This window comes from Nelumbo nucifera, chromosome 2, assembly GCF_055504915.1.
Source record: "Nelumbo nucifera cultivar China Antique chromosome 2, China Antique-T2T, whole genome shotgun sequence".
Lineage (NCBI taxonomy): Eukaryota > Viridiplantae > Streptophyta > Magnoliopsida > Proteales > Nelumbonaceae > Nelumbo > Nelumbo nucifera.
In genome coordinates, this window is record NC_142650.1 from 57,424,777 (window position 1) to 57,448,645 (window position 23,869).

The window sequence follows — 23,869 nt, forward strand, 5'->3', positions numbered from 1 at the left end:
CCATCAATTTTTTAGCACTTCTTTTGTCGGAAAAGGCCACGGTTCAGGACTGGGCGACTGTTAACAACATTTGGTCGGTCAATGTATCCAAATCTTCTATGACTCTACTCGAAATACTAGGCCCTCGTCAGCATCATATTGCAATCAGCCACGTGTCAGGATGATTTGGCTAATTTCCCCCGGTTCAAGTCCTCTACGTTCACCGTGGAGATCATATAATAATAATAATCCTGTGGTTTAAAGAAAAACTCTGAGAATAAGAACTTCAAATAAGATGACACTAAAACCAAAAGTCATGTGATCAATTTTCTTAAATAGACTTAGCACGTGGCAAATTGTAGGGCCTAATAGCCTCCTAGGCTGCAACACGTAGGCCTAGACCCAACAGACCCGCCAAAGACCTAAACATGTGACTGTGACTCTGTGAGCTTCCTCCAAATGTTTTCCGGGTGGATAAAAATGAAGGCCAGGTCGAAAGGGTGCTCCGATCTGCTACCCACTTGCTGTTCACACAATTCTACTAACAAGACATTACAGCTGCGCATTGGAAATATCTCTGCCAGTTTTGGGTTGGCAAGTGGGAACAGTTTGTGGGTAGATCCTGAGTACTACAGCAGTGTACTGTGTTCAAGTATCAATTTCCGTCTCACCTTGACAAAATACATACCTCTTGTATTTTCTTCCCCCTCGACATTTCTCCCCCCTCCCTCTCTCTGTGCTTCTCTTTCGATCTTCTTTCTCTGCAATCCCCTTCGAAAGAAACAGAATTTGAGATAACAATAATGGCGAAGAGAGCCAAAGAGAGAAAGAATGAGAAAGTAGAGCATGTTCACGTTCCAAAGTTGTGCCAACAATCCAGAAGCCGTACCCCTAAACCCCGCACCGACTTCTCTCCTTTCGCCTGCTCGCCGTCCACATCCTCATCCTCTGCCCCACCTTCACTTTCTCCTCCCCTTCTCGATGCTGCCGCCACCACCGCTGCTGGTAATCGCCTTTGCCCTTCTACCTATCGCCGTCGTCGTGGTTCGTTTGTCTCCTTCATTGCATTGTTTCCAATCTTTAAATTCCTCGATTTGTTTAGTTGCTCAGCTGAACTTTGTTTTTGAGTTGCATTCAATCCTCTGGGTTGAGTTCCTGGTTAAATTTTTGTTTGCCAATGATATATTTGCTTCTGGTGCTCGCTTGATCACCAATTTAATTAATTCTTTGTAGTTATACATGGAATCAGTATTTGATATAGCGTTTATTGAACAATCAAGTCCGCAACTCTGTTCTGTTTCTTATTCTCCCTTGACAATGAGATGGGATTAAATCATGAAAGGCGATCTAATCATTCAGCAGTACTATGGAGTCCAGAACAAATTTTCTTCATAGATTGCCTTTTTAGTGTCTAGCAGTTTCTACATGTTGAAATTTCATTCAAAAAATTGAGGCTTCTGTTTTGGAATGTTTGATGCCTTAGGTTCCATGCTGGATCACTCACGCTTCAAAGATGGTTGTTCCAGCATCACAACAGCTAGAATGGAGCAACGCTGTAAGGATCCTATTTCCAGTCACCAAAATGAAATCCTTAAGTTCCCTTTGGTTCAAGGTGGTATGTCCAAGAACAAGGGACTGGAGCATCTCTTCTCAAACTCAATTGGAGTACAATTTACTGAAGTTGAATCAGGTTCTCATAATGCACTGTTGAGCTTCTCAGATAATAGGTTTGTCTCATAACCTTGTGGCGTTGCAATCTTACAAGCGTAACTTGTTCTGAAAGTAGCATTTTGATGTGTTGAGACAATTTCTAACTGCATGGATAGAATTTATTGATTTACTATCTTCCTATAAATTATTTGTTGTACCTTTAACATAATGTAATCAAATTCCTCATTTTCAAGATCCAGAAATAGAAACAAGAACTTTATGCTTTTTGCTACATGGTGCAGGTAGCAATTGATCCACAATAATTTGGTTTGCCCATGTTGGAGATCTAATGGCCTAAATGTCATTGAGATTGAATGACTATTGTCATCATATATTAACTGTCAATAAAACATAATAGTTTTGATAGCAATTATCAAAACAAAAAAAACATAGTAGTTTTGATAGCAATATTATTGAACCACCACCAGTTTACTGAATTAGTTAGCCATGATTCTTCAATATCAGTTTCATTAATCCAGAAAGCTGGACCAAATTACCTCCTCTGTCATGTGGCAGTTAAAACAGATTAAGTACAATTGTTTTTTAATGAAATTATTCTCCCTGTGAAGGTATTTTCATTCAACCTTATCAGATTCAGATGCTTAAGAGTGAGTCAGCTATATAATAATCTCAACTTTTCAGATAACTCACAAATCAAATGGACTAGAACCATTATACTTCTGGTCGACTACATTTGAGTGTCTATTCTAGACAAGTACGGATCTGCTGGTTCGTTAATGCTGTGACCCTTGCTGGTTACCAAGTATGGATCTTCCATCTAACTGAAATTCATGTAAAGTCGCACCGTGTGCAATCGGTAGTACCCATTACCACTTTTAAAAAACTGAAATATTTCTTTTTTACTCTCAAATCCTAACCTAGGTAGCTTTTTCCCTTTCTCTGTCTTCTTTCTTCTCTTGCACAACCCTTTTACCCTCCCTTCTAGATTTTTGTGCCACAGTAGATCAGCAAATAGATGCTGCAAAACTTTAGTTCATAAGTCTCCCATACGCACCAAGTTTGAATTATATATTAAACTCTCCCTTTATTCAGATAAGAATCCAAATGTACTGGCAAGTCAATTTGAGCACTAATACGTTGAACTTTGTTTTGAGACCTTAATGATTCTTCTAAGAAACAATGATAAAGAATGCTTTCCTTTACCCTTTTCATTTCCTTGAACTTTTTAAAAGTAGGATAACTTTTTAGTTCTAATAACAGACAACTTCTATTTTGTTCAGGAAGGTTAGAAAACAAGGAAGTGCTACTACTGGAACATTATCTTTTACTCCTGATAAATTTACATCAACAGTTACAGAAAGCAATGATGTTTGGACTCCAGGAAGTGTAGTATGGGCAAAAAGAGCATGCCAGATGTGGCGGCCTTTAGAAGTAGGTGAAAATTACACTCTTCAGAATTTGCTTACAATTGAATTGGTTAATTTGCAATTTTACTAGAAAACTGTAAGATGCAGAAGATATATAGTGATGAATGCTAAAACTATGATGTGGTTTATGGTCAAGTCCAGGCAATCTAAATGGTAGGTCGCCCTCTAGATGAGTCAGTCTTCAAATTCATATGCATTGTATTTTGCCATCCCATCCAGAAAGTGGTATAATTTAGACAATAGAAAGATTCTAAGAGGAGAAAAAAAGGGAAAAGTACAAGGTAATAGACAAAATGCATTGAGAGTTAGTTTCATCGGAGAGATAGATTAACATCTGCTTTGTTGAAATTGATTATAACATCCACACTGTATCATATCCTCCTCAAGAACCCAAAATTATATGGTCTTCTTAAGGAAGATACCTTATGGGTTGGAATTTCAAATAGTCAATGAGTTCTTAGAGGCAGTAACCTATCTCATTCTTAACTAACAACTTCGTATCACAAGTAGCTGACTTTCTGATGGCCATATTATAGTCAATTTTGCATGGATAGAAACATAGGAATCAGAATCTGACAAACATCCTGAAGTCCAATTCTTGTGAACCTAAAAAAGTAGGATGCATGGACACATCCCACATATAAATATTTTATTATCTATTAATATTATGATTTTTAGTATTATTCTTAATCTCAATATTAATTGAAAAGATCAATAAACAATGGGTAATAACTAATTAGTAATGTGTAAATTGGAAAAATACAGATACTAGAATCTCCTGTTGGACAGTTTAAATGGTTGGACCACTCTTACATAGAGGCATTTAAATTGAAGATTTGCAATGTTGCAGAGTTGATGCAGCAGGCAAAGTGCAAAAGGACTTTTGATATGGGTGCCATGTTGTCTTTGAAGCTGCAAAGTGCAAAAGGACTTTTGAGCTCTGTTTGATGATTTAGTTGAAGGAGCTAAATGTTTGAGGTGTTTTTTGTTGTGCTTGGGTTGATCCAGTGAGAAATCTTTCACAGTTTAAGGATGTGAGTATGGATGGTGTCCAGCTTCTGTTAAAGAAGTTATAGACATAAAGGGGCTTTTGGATGGAAATATAAAATCGAAAATCTGTATACTAAAATCCCACTGCAATATCCCATAGAATCTAGACAGTAGAGATCCTAATCATTTTACCAAACCCCACCATCTAAAATCCTAGAATCGTGTTTTCAGAAAGGTTATGGAATCAGTTAGGTTTATTTGGTTGCTGCGACCTATGTATGCATGTTCAGATGATACAGATCTGGTGTTGCATGTATTCTAAACAACTTATTTCACCACATAATAATTTTATGTTGTTGGTCTTTGTGAAATTATTATCCATTCAATAATCAATATTGTTGTAGATGCTAAACACTTTTTTTTTCTCTGTTCAGTGCTTTGGAGTAAAGAGCTATAATCCTATTATATCATTTCAGGATGCTCTGAAACAAGTATATCCTGCCTCTCTCAATGATACATTCTTTTGTTGATAGTCTTCTATTGTCAAAAGTCTCAATGACCTGTTTTTGTATTAATGTGGATTAATTTTATTCCCTTCTGATTGCAGAATTTGCATAGAAAGAAACACACAAGTCCCTTTAGAGTCTCAGGTGAAAACCCTGAAATTCAGCACTCCCAGACACCCGGTGCGTTCTTTGATCTATCTATATTTTTTTCCTAGTTTGACCACTTGTGTAAAAGTTCAGTATAGTGGGTAGAACTCAAAGAAGTAACATATCATATGACTATCTGGATATGATCCTGACCTAATTTGATTAGGCCTAGGTACAGATCTAGAATATTGGTGCCATAAATAATGTTTTTGGTTTACCAAAATAAATAAATGATGTTTTTGAATCCAGATCCACCTGATGTGATCCCAGTGTTTCCAAACCATTCTTATCCCTGGTTCAGCCCATTCAACCTGTCTCCCAGAGCATAAAGCAGGTCACTCTCACCCCCAACCATCAAACTTAAAAAAATAAATATATAAATAAAAATGAACTTTGCCAACAACCTGTAGACCTGGATTTTTGAACTGACCCACCCAAATTTCACAGGATGTGGTTCAATCTGTTTTATATATATCTTAAAAGAAATAAACCTGAACTCGATGTAAAACTCTTTATAAAATAATAGAGAGAAAATTTCCTGTTCAAAAAAAAACAGAGAGAAATATCATAAAAGAAAACAAAAAGAATAACTGATATGCAATCTTAAATCTTTAAATATATAAAAATAAAAATATAACAGAGGTAGTTGGAAAAAAAAAAAGGAAATTGAGAGAGAGGGAGGGATAGGTAGGGGAGGGAGACTTGGTTAGGTAGAAGTGGAACCATGGAAGGAAACCCCTGTTCTTCCCAGAAAAAAATGTAAAGGCAGAGAGAGAGAGAGAGAGAGAGAGAGAGAACTTGTCTGTGTTTCCCATTGGCTGATGGCAGAGGATTCTTCTCAAGTAAGTTCCTCTGACCTTCTTCTTGGATCAGCATGTCCCTTTCCATCTACCAGTATGAGAAACAGAAAGAGAAAGGGGGTTTCTTTTTATCAGTTTTTTACTTTCTTAAATTAGGGGTTAATAATTATAGCAATATCCCTAGTATAGATTGATCTTTTCCACTCAGGTTATGATACAATACCCATCCATTGCATAACAATGAGTATGCTGATATCATGGTTCAAAACATTTAGCCTGAACTATTGAACTGCTGAACCACTAAACAGGGATTAACATAAAAGAAGTTCGCTCTGCAGGTCGGGTTTTAAAAGATTGTCTGGTCATGTTAGGACTTGATATGATAATAATCAACATGTGCATATGTAATTAACTTGTGTTTTATTAAAATTAATTTGAGTGTTGCATTCTTAATTAAAAGTTGCAAGTTGAAGTTTCATGAAAGAGGAAGGGCCTTGGCACAGTGGTTGGTTTACTCTATTGTGACTTGGGTGACCGGGGTTCAAATCTTGGAAACAGCCTCTCTGTGTATCTGCAGGGGTAAGGCTGTGTGCATCTGCCCCTTCCCAGACCCCGCATTGGTGGGAGCCTTGTGTACTGGGCTGCCCTATTTAAGTTGAAGTCTCATAGAAGTCACTTTTAGGCAACCATATTTAGGCTCTATAGGATCTAAATCTAGTTAATCAGATTCTGATAATATTCATATATACCAAGTACGTTATCTGATTGAATCATATCTAAGAGTGCAAGTTCAGTTGCCCAAATTGAAGAACTTCAACTATATCAGGCTCGGGTGAGGGTTCAGATGCATTCAAAATTTCATAAATGCTCAACCCAACCCCACCCAACTTGGTATATCTAATCCAAATGCAACCCATTTGCACTCCTTATTAGGTAAAATATCACATCAATGTCACTATCAGGTCAAGAAAGATATTGGCATAGATCCAATAGTCACAATAATTTGATCCATTTGATCATCCTTGCAAGAGAGCTTCTAGGTTCCCTTCATTTGATGGGTTCATCTGCTCAGCTTGTGAACAGTACATGGATATGAAATTCAAAGGCCATGTTGATTTTAGTATTCAATCAGGTTTCTATTTTAGAAAAGAAAATCTATGGGAAAGGGGGAACAATGGAAGAGCTAAAATAAGGGAATGCTCAGACAGTTGTCAAAATCTTATGATTTATGATATGATTCACGATTTGAATCATGAATCCTAAGGGTTTCGATTCGAATCTTATGTTTGAATCCTTTTCTGCAAAAAACTTACGATTTTGTTTGAATCCTACGATTTTTACGATTCACTGTGATTCAAATAAATTCAATTAAGAATTAATTCTCTACTTTGTTTCTTTTTGTGCTTATGTTTAGTTTTGCCATGGGAGATTTTTTTTAAAGCCCTTACTGGAAAATGGCTTATTTACATTATTCAAGACTGGAAATTGGGTTTATTTTCTATCATATGTAAGTTAAAGGGCTATTGTATTTAGATTTGTTTGATTTTCAAGTCAAACATGATTATATCATCTTATGCTTCTATTGTATAAGTGATAAATTCTATTGTTTTAAGTACATATATGGTAGATATAGATCCAAAAATAGGGTAAAATCACTTTCCTATATATATTTAGCCTTTTAATATATCTATGTTTAATTTTTTGACAAGTTTGTATAAAATAGAAATAATCTTACGATTTACGATACGATTCATGATTTGATTCGATTCAACTTTCTTTACGATTACGATTTTCAAAACATTACAATAGAACAGTGTGGAAAATATTCATATTTATTAATGCCACTTAGTGTTATTGCTACCAGAAAGTAGAAAATAATCCATGATTTTTTATCTAATAATCAAGTTCATACTTTTTAACAAATTTATGTCCATGGAAGCAAGGTTTCATCACATCGCAACATGAATAAATTATATGCTTTATACAAGGTATAGGAGTGAGGTACGAAGTTCAAAACAAGCAAAAAATAGAAAATTGTTTGATCATGGACTGGGGTGTCTCCAAGGTGGGAAATGCGAGGGTTCAAGTGTTTGGTGCTCACAACAAAGTGTTTGTCTCAAAGGAGGGGATTAGAGAGCATGAGGATCTTCTCAAGAACTGTTTGATCATTTGGTTTGCTGGTAGTTGCCTAAATTTTGGAGAGGTAGAGAGATGGCCCCCCCTTGCTTGGCACAGCTATGCAAAGCTGAAGATCAAGAGTCTAGGAGGGAACAAGATGTTTCTCATATTCGCGTTTGAGACTAAAATGGTTAGAGCTCTGCACTTGTGCAAAACTTGGACTAATGACCAGCATGGGACCCTCTAAACATAGTTTTCAAGGCACCAAGGTGACGCTAGGAGATAGGGGGCATCTTGTTGCCTAGGATGGGATTTTTTTTTTTTTTGAATAAAAACATGAATTCTAGGGTAATTCCCTAGGTTAGCAGGTAGCAACCATCTTTCACTATTAATTGTCTATAATCTTCATAAAAAATGTATAAACTTCATTTAAAACAAAGAAATTCAATACATTCATGAAAAAAATGGAAAAAAAGAAAAGAAATTTCAGAAAATAGAGGAGCTAAGCCTCTATTTTTATCCTGGGAAAAGAAGAAAGGAAAAGGAAGGATGAAAGGAGAAGAAAATCAATGTGTTGATTGGACAAAACTTTGAGTTCTTCCATGCTTATTGGTTCAGGTTTTGAAGTCTTTGAGGGTTCAAGGCAGTACACATCTTGATTGAACCCTAACAAATAGGAAAAATAATAAAAAGAAACTAGTTTTTTAATTCAATCTGAATAATTTAGTTTAATAATGCCTGTTTATTATTATAATCTCAAAAAATTAAGAGTATCAAACAACACTGTAAAAAATATTTTGGTGATTAAGCAAGGCAACTCTTCATGAGTGCCTTGTCACCTAGGCATCACTCTGCACGTTAAGCTACCTTGGTATCAGCTGATTGTCATAGTTAGGTCATATATCTTAGAGGTAGTCTCTATTTTATATGACAGTGGGTTGTTCTCGTATCATTTGGTGTAGCAATAGCAGACATGCTTTTGCTAGGTTATTGGGTTTTTCATTTGATCGATAGCAGCATGTTTGTGTTTTATTGGATGGTCGCAAGAAATTGTTGTGACTGTGAACTCATATTGGGTCTCTCTCTGGGTGATTTGATTTATCTTTTGACATATAGAATGTTTAGGTTTTTTCACAGGCCACAAAAAAGTTTTATGATTATGTGAACTCATTGCTCCACATGTTAGGATACCTTCATATTTCTTGATATTCCTAGTAAGGTAGTGGATCCTAGAGGTAGTCTCCATTTTATCATATGATATAAGGTAATTCATGTATTACTTGGGATAGTAACAAGTAGACCTGTTCACGGGCCGGGTGGCCTGACGGGCCGGCCCGGCCCGGCCCGACCCCCAGACGGGCTTGAACTGGCTTTTTGGCCCGCGGGCTTAACCTCGGGCCAAAAAGCCCTGCCCGCATAAAATTCGAGCCGGGCTCGGGCTTTGCCAAAATAGCCCGGCCCGAGCCCGGCCCGGCCCGACCTATAGTTAAACCTAAGTAAACCCGGCCCGACCTATAGTTAAACATAAGTAAAAACCCTATGTGATGTCCATTTGAATAATTTTTTTGATTTGAGAAGGTTGTTGATTCACTTGTAGGCCCATTGTTCATTTAAATAGGGGAAAAAAACATCTGAATTAAAATAGATAATGTCTATTTGAATAGGGAAAATTTTGATTTTCTTTTATTAGGTCGGGCTTCGGGCTCGGGCTTCAGGCTTTTTATCAGGGTCGGGTTCGGGCCCAAGTTCTAGGCCCGTTGGTCGGGCCGGGCTCGGGCTCGGGCCTATTATTTTTCTGTTAATGAACACTAAAAGCCCGGCCCGAGCCCGGCCCGGCCCGGCCCATGAACAGGTCTGGTAACAAGTATGCATGCATTGGGTAATTTTGTCTTTCATTTGATTGATAGAATGTCTATCCTTAATTGTAAGGTTGCAAAAAAGTGTTGTGACAATGTGAACTGTCGAAACCAAATCACCTAGGCATGCACTCACAAGTCACAAGGTGATTTGGTTTTAAATTTGATTATTAGCATGATTGTTACTTGTTGGAGGGTAACCAGGAAATGTTATAATCACGTGAGCTCATCGAAATCAAATCACCCAAGCATGTACTCTCTGGGTGATTCGGTTCTTTTGATTGACGGCATGCTATTGTTTTATCGGAAGGCTAGAAGAAACTATTGTGTCCATGTATATACATCAGAACACATGTTATGCTACCTTGGCATTTCTTGATTGTCCTAGTAAGGTAGTAGACCTTAGCTCTCTGGTTCTTTGGCTGCATGAATTATATTAATAGCAGGCAACAGTGAACACTTCTTTTCCAGTTCATTAGGTATTATAGTTCCAAGGGTTGAACCACCAAGGTGCTTGGGAAGCTACTCTTACATTCTATTCCTAGCCTAACTTCCCTTTCTGATTGTCAGACAAATGGAATGCATCAAATTCAAGCAGAACAGAGGATGATCATGTAGAAAGAGGAAGGGAAAAAAGGAAGAGGAAACCGAAAGTTCATTTTGATGTGAGTTGCTAAGGCATTTCTTCATTGTTGGTGCTTGATTACTCTATCTTTACTTAGATTGCATTCACATTCTTCTTCTGTAGGAGGGGACATTTCCAACCAGATCAGTGAAGAAGCTACGGAGACTCAGGATAATGCGGCATCTTGGCCTTATAGCTCCCATTGGATCCCCTTTTTCACTCCACACGTAAGAACTACTTAAATCTTTTAGAGTTTGCAGTATCTAATTTCTTTGTACTTCCAACATTACTGAAATTAATTTGGTATTCTTTATAATTGCAATGAAATCCTAGGTTAATATTTGTGGTGCCTTTAAAGAGGAAATTGCCATCACAGTAAAGATTAACCTCTGTGTTTCTCCCTGGTGATCTTTGCATCTTTGTATCATTGTAGTCGTTTACTTGTTTTCACACATAGTACCAATTCTTCTCGATGGTTATAAAAACATTCCATACATGAGAACTTGCAAACCTTACAAACCAGGAGGATTGAGATATTCATCCATCCGACTAACTCAGTTGCTGACTGGGTCTTGGTCCACAGAGGGGTCATCTTGGCCATTACCCGATGTTGGTCCCAACTATATGGGGTCTTCGGAGGGGTAGACTAGGTACGTCCTAACCTTCGGCATTTTTTTGCACAAAATAACCACCCTCGGACAATCAGACTTGAACCTACATTTCTCATGCATGCCAGCCCGAGATCTTACCATTAGACCAAGTAATGGCCCCTACAGAAGGGTCATCTTGGCTGTGGACCAAATCAAGGATAACTCGGTGTCCACTACCTAAATTGACCAAGATAGAACTTGATCAATTCAACCTTCAATGATCAAAGTTGGAATCTACTTTTTTAGGAATATATGAAAATGAAGATTATCTATAGAAATCAACTTGGTCTATCCAACTGAAAAAAAAAAGAATCCTGGTCTACCCATATTACTCTGGAGTTCAAATCAGGAGCCAGGGAGGCCTCAACGGACCGAGTCTGAGTTGGGGTCTGGTTCCTAGAATTGCAAATGTGTCTGAAATTCGTATTAACAAAATAAAGGCTATCATTCAAGCGGGGGAGGCAGACAGGATTATGTGGTCCAGGTCCAGTGTGGCCCGGTTGGCGTGTGCCAAGCACGATATTCAAATATTTTTCAGTTTTCTTGCAGATTGGAGCAAGGTGTTTGACTATGAGGCTTTTATATGATTTCGTAGAGAATAAGAGCACCTAACAGCAAACAAACTACGTCCAATTAACCATTTCTTATCCTTTAATTAAAGAAGAAAGAGGTTTCCAAAGGTTTATTAAACCTTTAAATTCTATTTACCTTACTTGTTTATCACCCCCCAGAAATCTATTATGTATTAATTTATGATTACTGTTTTATACTCGCATTCAATAAATCAATAACTCCAACATCCAATAGAAGTGATTCAACGTTCACTTGTTTTTCAAAGGCTTAATGAATCATTAAGTAAATGCCTAATCCTTTCTTAGCGGGTTTAATTGTTTGCATTCTGCATGTTCCCATTACTTCGTTAACTTTCAGACTTCAAAAAGGGTGGATAATATATCAGCTTCCGAATCCAGCTATTAAGGCCTGTTTGGTTTGAAGCAAGATCGAAATGGAAGATGTAGACTCTCGGTGGTTGTTAAGGTCAAGTTGCAGCAAGCAAACAATAAAAAATAAAAATAAAACATTTGAAAATATACCTACCCTCTTCTCACTTCCCTTGTCTAGTACTTGGGGGTGCTCACGGTTCGGTGGGGCCTATTTTTTGAAAATGAATGAGTTCTATCGGTTGATCGGTTTGGATAACTATCGGTTTTTTGGTTTTTTATATATAATATATATAATATTATATTTTAAATGATCAATAATATATTATATATTAAATATATATATATATATATATATTTATGTATATAATGCATATTTATTAATTATATAAGAAATATGAAACATTTAGAAATATATGTATACGCAGTTTACATATTTTTGAAACGATACCATAGTCTGGCAGATGGTCTACGGGCAAATGGGTCGGATTATAGTAATATGCAACTACAATTCTGGATATATGGTCAAGATGCATTTAGATAGTTGTTTGATATGATGGACAAAACTACACCCATGAACTTGAACGTAAAACTTTTACTTGGGTGGGACAGGAGTAGTTCCAGATTTGATCCTTATCTAGGTAAATCGGATTTGATCGTAGCCATTATCCGATCCATTGACGGACTAAAATCACTGAAAAAGAAATAACAAATTGGACGGTCGATTCTCTTTGTTAACAAAATTGAAGCTTTGATTAATACAGATTCCTTGTGGGGGCGTTTGTAGCCACATGGAAATGGAGTCTTATTCCTGTAGTATATGAAATGAGCCACAAGTTGAAGTCATCCAAGGCGTGTAGACATGAGCTTACGATTCTACTAGTCTTCATGTAGACTTGGAATAATTTAAAATCATGTAATCTAGGATTGCAAGAAATGAACTAATCTCAATTTTTATTTATTATCTTTTAGGTAATAAATACATTTCAAAGATGGAAAACGCTATAGAATAATCTTAATTTCATATGTTTGTCAAATGCCCCTTGAGATGCCATGGTTCAAATTTCCCCAATTGTGTTCATAGGTTTCCTCAATCAACACAATAAGTTCTGCTTGAATTTCTCCATTTGTGTTCATAGGGATTTGGTCCTCAGAGTGCACCTCACAGCACAGCCGACCATGTATTGGAAACATCTCATTAATAATAACACCAGTATGAGAGATGTTCCCGAAGTGTGCCTGGAATGTGTTGTGAGGTTGGTGTGAAGAACAGATCCAGACTCTCAATAGTCATAAATCGGTTGCGTAATTGCTAGCTTCTGTTCAAAAGATGACAAAATGGTCCAATTGACTTGCAGCAGCACAAAAATTGCACCGGTCATGATTCCTAACCCCTCGTGCTTTTTCACTACTACAAAAAAGGTAATAAATAAATAAATAATAGGGAAAATAAACCCCCTCTTGCCCCTCCCCCCGAAATTTGTTCTTCAACACCCCCCCCCCTCCTCCTAATTTGTCAGATTCCAGCACTTTGCCCTCTGACCCTTTAATAGTATTGACAGTGAAAATCAAATTTTAAATTGCCTGTTCGAGATGACAGCAACAAATTAAATAACAAAATGATGAAAATAATCATTCCCAAGTACAAATCGTTCTTAAGGTTCTCAACATGAACATTATTGAAAGAAAGTTGAGGTAAACATGTGAGAGTTAGCATTTTAGTAAAACGTAAGTCAAAAGGCTAAAACATCTCATAAAATAAGGATAATTTGAGGGTTTAGTATTTTAGTTAACAGATAGAATGCTAACAGCAGGGGCAAAGTGCTGGAATTCAGAAATTCAGGGGGTTTTTGTTGCAGGGCAAAATTTGGGGGCTTAAGTGTCACTAGACCCCAAATATAAGGTGGTTGTCTATAATTTACCCTAAATAATAAAAATATTAAAAATGAAAAAAGAAATAGTCCAACCAGAGTGTAAAAAACTTTGTTCCTTCAAGGAGGGAAAAGTTCCCTAAGATGATGTTTAAGAGAGCCATAAACTTCAACTGTGCTTATGATGCCATGTTCTCCACACCACCCGGTGGTGTGGTGATCCTCCTCTCCCTTCATGGAGGACTGAAAGTAGTATATGATGCCAATCAGCTGGTTGATAAGGCTTCGTACAAATCGAAAGAGAGACCTAGGATCAAATCCTGCCTGCACCTGGATTGGGGATACCCCTCCCTACGGTTGTGTAGCCTTTCAAAAGATAATAATAATAATAATAATAATATGGGAATATTTAAAATCAACTACAATCAATATACCACATGGGCATCTTTTTACATCAGCCCATATTACATGGCTTGGCAAAGATACAGTTGGTTATGCCATGAGATAATATATACGTACGTGGCTCTGTTAGATTTTCCTTCCAACTGGTGAGAAGGTGACACCTAACGACTAACGTGAATGGGTTGTCATGTAGTTTGAAGGTGACTCATCGAAAAGATCAGCGCATGCGCGAGGATTGATGCACACACATTAATACTTTAATACTATATCATTTTGTGTCCATGTAAGTAACAAAATTATTGACCAACAATACGAATAAGTGAAGCTGTGTCCACATATTTTAACTATTATCTTACTTTCTCCTACACCCTTATTCTATACAAGCCTCGTCTCTTGTGGGATTGGCAAGATTTGAGGGAGGTTTAAGTGAGGATGCTCCTATATAGATTGAAAGCTCCCAAGTTGACTTCAACCTTATTTATATCTCTCTCTCAAGTCAAAAAAGTGACTATTTTGTTTCTTCTCCCGATCTGAACAGCAAGAGACGGGATTTCTTAGCAGCCTCTTGTGAAAATGAGAGACATAAATTGAGGTTCATATCCAGTTGCAAACTAAGAGAAAGAGATATTATTATCAAAAGAAATTAAGGCAGTTTGAAGGGGACAAAGTAAGGGTGGAAGATGATTTCAGAGGCCACTTCATGCTACCAAAATGTCTCTCAGGGATTGCAGATGTTTGGGATGGCTGATGATGTGGCGTCCTCTTCTCTGGAGGAGAGTTCCGTTGCAGAGACTCAGTCCAACGCTCTCCTGTACAGTTTCTCCCATCTCAGGGACAAGGTTCTGCAGCTGCAATCTCTGGTCGGCGTCGTTATCTCAAGCAATCAAGGCCAACCTGAAGCTGCCGCCCTAGCCATAGCCGGCATGGGCACCCTCATTCAAGAGATCATCATCACTGCTTCTTCCATGATGTTCACTTGTCAGCAGCTGGCTCTTGGTTCCACTGGGGTCAACAACATCAACAGCCATGAATTGCACCAGCGGCATGTTAAGGTTTCTAACAGCAGTGGCGAGGCGCAACCAGCTGCCGCTGCCTGTGGTCGGGAGGTCCAGATGGTAGAAGCTGAACGAAGCTTCTTCACCGCCGGTGAACATCTTGATTGGTATGGCGATAACTGTAACAATGAGACTCATACTAGCAACAACCATAAACACAGTATTACCATCAGCAGTAGCAACACCACCACCACCACCAACAACAACAACGATGCAGATGCAGGAGAGAAAGAATTGCCACATGGGGTTGAAAGTAATGGGGGATTACATGGTTTTTCACCAAAAAACTGTGAAATTATCGAATTGGAGGCGGCAGATCTGTTGGCCAAATTCACACATTATTGTCAAATCTGCGGGAAGGGATTCAAGCGAGACGCAAATCTGAGAATGCATATGAGAGCACATGGAGATGAATACAAGACAAGTGCATCTCTAAGCAACCCCATGAAGAACGCAAACAATTCGGAGGAATGCAGAGAGTATTCGACGAAATTGGTGGCCAGGAAATATTATTCATGTCCACAGGAGGGATGCAGGTGGAACAGGAAGCACGCCAAGTTCCAACCCTTGAAATCTATGATATGTGTGAAGAATCACTACAAAAGGAGCCACTGCCCCAAGATGTATGTCTGTAACAGGTGCAACCAGAAGCAGTTCTCTGTGCTATCCGATCTCCGCACCCATGAGAAGCACTGTGGAGAACTCAAGTGGCAGTGTACGTGTGGCACGACGTTCTCTAGGAAAGACAAGCTTCTGGGTCATGTTGCTTTGTTCGTCGGCCATGCTCCGGCGGGTGATTGCATAATAAAGCAAGGGAAACTTGACAACCAGACCGTGCAAATCCGGCCAATGAAATAACAGGAGGTGAAGACGATGCCGGGACATTAATATTATTATTCCTTTGAAGTTTCATTCCTTTTTATATAAATTCATTACATTCACCAATATTCGGCTTGTGTATTTGATCATTACATTAGATGTTGGTTTTTGGAAACTGTTGATGTTTTCCTGGTTTTCTTTTCTTTTTTTTTTTTTTTTTTTCAAGTGTCTAATAACAAGGTTCGATTCAAAGGTGCCATGGACAGGTTTGTTTGTCTAATAGGGTCCATGGCAATAGGTCAAGTGTGGGGGATCTCTCACTTTCTAGGTATATGCATGCGGCATTGATAGTGATGAGTAGAGAAATGAATTAATCGCGAGAGAAATTGCAACAACTAAATTTGGTTATCGTATACGTTTTCTTAGTTTACCCATGTGGTGCACAAGATTTGTTAAGCGAAAGTTAAACAATAGAAACACATATGAGTAAACAACTGTTTCATATTTTTAACTTTTTAAATAATCGATAATTATTTATATTTTATATACTACTTTTAATAATTTCAATACAATACAAAAATAACAATAATTAATTTCATCTAGGGTTGTTCATCAAACTGATGAAACCGACCAACCCGACTAGTTCGCCCCAAGTTAGTCGATTTTCTAGTATTTTCAATCGGCTTGGTTCAACAATTTCCCAACCCCGACCAAGTTGGATCTGTTTTACTTTAGCCATTTGTAAATTGACCAAAAATGGAACTACTCAATATACATACATACATACATACATACATACATACATACATACATACATACATACATACATACATACATACATACATATATATATATATATATATATGTATGTATATATGTATATGTATATATAATACATGAAAGTGAGAAAAATCTCATATTTCTTAGTCTAAAATATTTTATATCAGAAATTTAATTTTTAAATTTATTTTTCAATAATACCATTGTATTTTTTTAAAAAAAAATTAATTTAATTTCTTAAGTTTAAATCTTTTGAACCAACGAACCAAAACTGATACAACCCAAGTTGACTAGTTTTCACTAAAGGTTAGTCAGTTCCAAGTAACCAACTCCCCAACATAACCAAGTCGATCTGGTTACCAAAATGCCTATAACTAAACCGAACAAACCCATGAACACTCTTAATTTTAGTTAAACTAATAGTCTAATCTCCAATAATTCATGAAAATTTATAGCAAAAATACACAAATATTGAAAATACAGTGATAATGAAAATACGATAATAAATAATAAAAATACAATAATTACAAATTTTTGGATCTAAACTTTATTGCAAGCAAATATATAAAACGAAAATAAAAGGAAAAAAAAAGTGATTTACTTTCTACAAGATTCGAGATTCATCCCATGCTTACTTTATTGGATATTCATTAATCAAATATGGAATTGGACTAAATTCTTAATAAACCATATGTCCACGAAAACAAAACCCCCATTATAATCAGTTCCATCAACAAACAGCAGATAATCGAGTACCCATTTATACCTATACTAGGTTTGTACCACTTGTGAATTTTCACAAATACCCACATTAAGGTGGCATTTCATTGCACTTTTCAAACGTCTAAAATTTGAAAATGTTGCTTTTCAAACCCCACCTTCATTTGGTATGCCCTCTTATTACTAAATTTGATATCCAATTTCAGATCTTAATTCCTAAGAGGTGGAGCAGGTCCTTAATGCGGTCAGACATAATTCAAAGGTATGTAAGAACATAAGTGTCCTCAAATAAATTTAAATATGACATGGATTACCCTTCATATAAGCTAGTAGGTCATTTGAACCCTCACAATGATCTAAACGAAACTCCAACATCGTTGCAACTTGCAGCAACGACGGTTCTCTCTCTCTCTCTCTCCCCTATCTTCTCACCACCGCCACCACCACTACAAGTTGTAGAGGCAGTTCGTTGAGTAATAATAATAATTATTATTAATTATAAATTATTTTTACTAATTATTAATTATTTCTTATTTTAATATTTTTATTAATTTTACTTGTGTTATTTATTAATTATTAATTATTTTTACTATAGTCGTTAATTTTTTTTAATTTTAATTGTTTCATTTATTAATTATTAATTTATTATTTTTTACTTGTATTGTTTCAATATTATTTTGAGGTTGAAAATTATTTTTTATGAGATAATGCAAATTGAACTCAACACTTCCAAATAGTATGTTCTAGGGGTAAAATAGTAAAATCGATGAATTCCAGATGGTAAAGGGTTGATCGAACACAAACAAACTTATGAATTCAGAGCCTCTAAAAAGTAGAAAAGCACATATACTTCTTTTCAAATTTCAAACACAAAAATATCATTTTGACTTTTCAGATTTATCAAACACCACCTAACTGTACCCACTTATTAGTCTTCCTAATAAAGAATACTAAAGAAAATTCTGGCCAATTGCCTTAATATTGAACTTATGATTTTGAAAAGAAAACACACACATACACACACATATACATATATATATATATATATATATATATATATATATATATATATATATATATATAATTAGCAACCCTTGTTATAAGACTGTGAAAAGTAAATTATTGGTAAGCAGATCTAGATAATAAAGGCCTTAACCTTATCAAGGCATGACAATAACCAGCCCTCCATCAATACGAAAGTTAATTAATTATTTCCTAATAAACAATCTTGTCTTGGTCGGTGGCTAGCTATAAATATAGGTCCCACAATTAAACTCATTGCCATAGTCAACTGGTAGAAAGAGTTTCAAACCTCCTCGTGAAGAATTTTATTGGTTCAAGATCAACTGGGGCATGGCTGTCTTGAAACTTGGATGGAGGGACATACATTAATAATGTGCATAATGCAATGTTGCAGCATGGACATATCTATACAATAGTCTCAACCCAATGTGTCCAAAAGAGTCGGTAAGATGGGAAAACATGCATGGATCGACTTTATGGAAATTACATACTGTTAAGATAATTCATATATATTTTGAGTTATTCCATCATTATATACCTTTAAAATTTACAAAATCATGTTCCTTCGTTATATATATATATATATATATAAATGGATTCTCCAGCTTGTAGAATATGTTGAAAAATAGTAAAGAGATAGCAAGTGGAACTTATCGGTAATTGCTTTCCTTTATCGATGTTGCAGTGATTTTAAGTTGTTACAGGAACTCGAAATTGGAAATTACAGGAAGATGGAGGGCTGAGTCGTGCCACTTGGTCACTCTCCTTAAAACCGTATTTTCCCCCTACGGTGCAGCCGGGTGATCGCAAACCAGTCACCAAGATAAAACAGCCCACAGGCCACTGGTAGGCATGCACTCTCTTACCAGACCTCTGCGAACCATTGAAGATTGATGCTCAGATTTCTCAGATAAAAGAAAGTCAAAAATGGTGTCTACTTGACTCGGTCGACCAGCATTCTTTTATAGAGTGCTCTCAGACCCGAATGGCCACAGATGTGTCCTTCTAGATAGGAGCCTCTTCAGAACAGTTCACCTATTCGGAGAGGAAGAAGAGACACGAGAAAAAAAGGAAAACAAATTATTTAAAAATTAATTTTCAATTTGAAGAAACACGTTTTAAAATTGAAAAGGTGTAATTCGGATAAAACAAATGATTCAGTGCATCGCGCGCCCACGCCCACGCCCACGCCCCGACCCGACCCGACCTGGCTCATCGCGCGCGTGTGAAAAGCACCCCCAACCCCCCCCCCCCCCCCCCCCCACCCACATGCATGGAATATCTATAGTCCTCTCCTCCTATGGGTCCCTACCCATAGAGAGAGCAAAACTACAAATATACTCTACTCTCACTCCTTTCCCAAGCAATGTAGGACAAGGAGTCATTCAAGGGAGGAAATGACAAAAATAAAAGAGGGAGGAGAGAGATTCTTGTAAATTTGAATCTCCCTCCAACAATCCCCCACAAGATTCAAAATTACAAGAAGATCGAACAATCTGAGCATCGCAATGAGAAAAGTATTCATGGTGATGTCTTTTGGACTTCAATCAACACTTAGGTATGATAGGTTATGTTACAGAGTACGGGTGGAGTCAGACTCCTTCAACCTTTCCTCCTTATCATAACTAGCTAACCGACCAACCAACTCAACTCACCAGTTCTTTAGTGGTTCTTTTGTTTTGGAGCATTTCGGCCTTGTGCCCCTCTTGGAATCATGAGTGTTTTCGAGAGTCAGCCCTAGATCTCTCTTAGAAGCGGCCATACTTCACACTCACTAAGGTCAGTTATTAGTATGCACTGCTCACACTATTCCTAACTGATTAAAAGCCTCATGCTCAACCTCCTCAATCTGCAGTGATTACTATCTTACCTCGGCATCTGAAATGGGACACAAATGATAGTGCTTTCCCAAGTCATCTAGTGACTTGTGTTTACCCATTCAACCTAATTCCAGGGATTTCCTTTCACATAGGTTGGGTGTACATCACTAATGACTTCATAACGGGCTTCAGCCCCATTCCTATCGATGCCTCATAAACCACATTAGAATATTGTGGTTTGTTTAACGAATCTGCAAGGTTCCTTTCAGACCTTACAAAATCCAAAGCGATCGTACATTCGCTGAGGTATTGTCTTACTAGGTTATGCCTTAAGCGGATGTGCCTTCTTTTACCATTGTACGTCTGGTTCTTGGCTCTAGCTATTGCTGCTTAGCTATCATAATGGAGAGATATGAACGGAACCAGCCGCGGCCATATATCTGCTAGCAAGTTCCTTAGCTGCCTCGGACCCTGCCAATTCTGTTGCAATGAACTCGGCCTCCATTGTTGAACTTGTATTGCATGACTGCTTTACCGATTTCCATGACACTGCTCCTCCACCTACAGTAAACACATATCCACTAGTGAAAGTACTATCTTTTGAATCTAAAATCCAATTTGCATCAGTAAAGCCTTCTAAAATAGGAGGAAAACCTGAGTAATGTAATCCAAAGTTTATGGCTCCTTTTAAATATTTTAATAATCTTACTAAAGATTCCCAATGTTCATTTCCGGGATTATGAATATGCTGACTTAATTTTCCCATAGTTATATCTATGTCTGGTCTTGTACAGTTCATTAAGTAGGATACAGATCCAATTATACTCGCATATTCCTTTTGTGAAACAAGTTCTCCTACATGTTTTTTTAAGTGAATACTACAATCAAGATGTGTTTTAACCGGTTTACAATCATAGTGTCCAAATTTCCTAAAAATACTTTCTACATAATGTAATTGGGAGAGAATAAAGTTTCCTTGTTCTTTATGGATTTTAATCCCGAAAATTACATCAGCCTCACCCAAGTCTTTGGTATCAAATTTGGACATTAGAAATTGTTTCGTTTCTTTTACTACCTCTAGACTAGTTCCCATTATCAGCATATCATCAACATATAGACAGATCATGACTCCTTTATTATTTTCAAATTTGCTATAGACACATCTATCAAAATCATTTATGCTATATCCATTAGTTACTAACACATTATCAAATTTTTCGTGCCATTGTTTAGGAGCTTGTTTTAAGCCATACAGAGACTTAATTAGTTTACATACTTTATTTCTTGTCTTGGCATTAAGAAGCCTTCAGGTTGCCTAATGTAAGTTTCTTCCTTTAATTCCCCATTTAAGAAAATTGTTTTCACATCCATTTGATGAACTATTAGTTTGTAAATGGATGTTATAGCAAACAAAACACTGATTGTTGTTAATCTTGCAACCAGTGAGTAGGTGTCAAAGAAGTCTATATATTTCTTTTGTCTGAACCCCTTAGCAACTAACCTGGCCTTGAATTTATCTATTGTGCCATCTGGTTTTAGTTTTTTCTTAAAAATCCACTTACAATCTAGTGCCTTAGTTCCAGGTGGGAGATCTACAAGTTACCAGGTGTGATTAGTGACTAATGAGTCTATTTCACTTTTTATGGCTTCTTTCCAAAATACTGCATCAGGTGAAGCTATAGCTTCCTGATAAGTTATTGGGTCCTTGTCCACCAGAAATGTGAACATTCCATCACCCAAGTTTGTTTCTCTTCTTTGTCTTTTACTTCTCCTTAAGTTTGGGTCTTTCCTAAGTAAAGTCCTAGTTTCTTGAGCATTCACTAGTTCTTGGTTTCTAACTTGGTTTTGGGAAGGTTCTCTATTTAATGTTTCTTTTCTCCAAGGGAATATATGCTCGAACAACTCTATATCACGGGACTCTATTATTGTGTTACTTTCGACAACATTTTCAATTGTTTTAATCACAAGGAATCGATAAGTCGCACTATTTTGTGCATAACCTATGAACACACAGTCACAGGTTTTTGGTCCTAATTTCTTTCTTTTAGGTTCAGGTATTCCAACATTTGCTAGGTAGCCCCAAACCCTTAGATTGTTCAAACTAAGCTTTCTGTTATGCCAAAGTTCAAAGGGAATTTGTCATTTCTTCTTAGGAGGTATTCTATTATATAAGTGACAAACCGTTAGGATTCCTTCCCCCACAAATTCAGAGGTGCACCTGAACTAATTAGCATTGCATTCATCATTTCTTTTAGTGTTCTGTTAAGTCTTTCTACAACTCCATTAGATTCAGGTTGATACAGAGTTGTGGTTTCATGTATAATTTCATTTTCTTCAAAGTATTTTCTAATGGTTTGTCCATCATACTCAGTTCCTCTATTTGTTCCAAGTCTTTTTATTTTCTTTCCTAATTGATTTTCTACTTCAGTTTTGTAGTTTATAAAAATTTAATCAGCCTCATCTTTTGATCTAAGTATAACTATTTTTCATATCTAGAGAAGTCATCTATAAATGTTATATAGTATATTTTTCCTCCTCTAGCTTCATGATATTTAAGGTCTCCTAGATCACTATGTATAAGTTGTAACAATTCAGTTTCTCTTTGTACCTTATTTTTAGTCAACACGGCCTTGTCTACTTCAAATGTAAGTTTTAGTCCTACTTTGTTGATGAGTGCTCCCGATACCAAGTTCCGTCGGATCTCCGGCACATGCAGTACATCATTCAGCAATAGAATTTTTCTTGAAGCCAGTTTCAGGAGCACCTTTCCTTTTCGGATGACCTTTGAAGTTTGTGAGTTTCCAAAGAAGACTTGTTCTCCTTCAAAAAGATTTGTATACTCATAGAAGGAATTGTGGTCTCCACAGATGTGCTTGGTAGCAGCAGTGTCCAATACCCACTCCTTCGGCTTATCAAGTAAGTTTACCTCAGTTACCACTACTGCGATAACATCCTCAGTCAATTTGATTTTTGGTTTCCCAGAGTCCTTCTTCTGGTACTAGCAGTCCTTCTTGTAATGTTCGGGTTTGCCACATACATAGCAATTCCCTTTCTTTTGTTGTTTCTTGAATTTCTGATCATTTTTCACATTCAAGTTCTTTTGAATTTTGTAGTCTTTTCCTCCACCAGATTGGTTTTAGAAAACTGGTCCTCATCTTTCTTTCTGTTCTTTTCTTCAATCTTAATTTGGACCACTACTTGGTCCAAAGTAGTGTCCTTCCTCTTGTGTTTCATACTGGTCTTGAAATCATTCCATGTATGTGGCAATTTCTCTATGAGAGAACCGGCAATGAATTCATCTGGCAGTACCATGAATTCTTTTGCCAGTTTCCCCACAAGAACCTGGAACTCATCTATTTGAGCAAACACATCCATGTCTTCTTTCATAGTGAAGTGCAGGAAGTTGGCAATTACATATTTCTTGTTTCCAGCATTTTCTAGAGCATACTTAGTTTCCAAAGCATTCCAAATTTCATAGGCATAAATGTAGGAAGAATAAACATTGTAAAGTTCATTGGGCAAGAAGTTTAGGATATGGTTGGTGTAGAGGTAGTTTTCTGTAGTCCAATGTTCTGCAACAACAAAACGGGTTGGTTCCTCCATGTTTAATGGGTTTAGTTCAGTCAAAGCGAAAGCTACCCCTAACTGTTCTAAGGCAAACAACAAGCA

The 23,869-nt window shown here is 36.9% G+C and overlaps 1 protein-coding gene and 1 pseudogene across 3 annotated transcripts; both read left to right on the forward strand.

Moving 5' to 3' along the window:
* Positions 1 to 579: 579 nt before the first annotated feature.
* On the forward strand, positions 580 to 10,517 carry LOC104587329 (uncharacterized). 2 transcript variants are annotated; one of them, XM_010244887.3, is made up of 7 exons: positions 580 to 1,023; positions 1,463 to 1,706; positions 2,931 to 3,081; positions 4,502 to 4,558; positions 4,675 to 4,753; positions 10,065 to 10,159; positions 10,243 to 10,517. In XM_010244887.3, exons 1-7 carry the CDS (start codon positions 783 to 785, stop codon positions 10,348 to 10,350), a joined length of 975 nt encoding a protein of 324 aa, XP_010243189.1. In that variant the 5' UTR covers positions 580 to 782; the 3' UTR covers positions 10,351 to 10,517. The 2 variants fall into 2 exon arrangements, with proteins under 2 accessions (XP_010243189.1, XP_010243190.1); XM_010244888.3 differs by having other exon boundaries at positions 652 to 984.
* Positions 10,518 to 14,520: 4,003 nt separating this feature from the next.
* LOC104587328 (protein SENSITIVE TO PROTON RHIZOTOXICITY 2 pseudogene) lies at positions 14,521 to 16,261 on the forward strand (annotated as a pseudogene). Its single transcript, XR_016083014.1, has one exon. The product of XR_016083014.1 is annotated as a protein SENSITIVE TO PROTON RHIZOTOXICITY 2 pseudogene (transcript).
* The last annotated feature ends 7,608 nt before the right edge of the window (positions 16,262 to 23,869 follow it).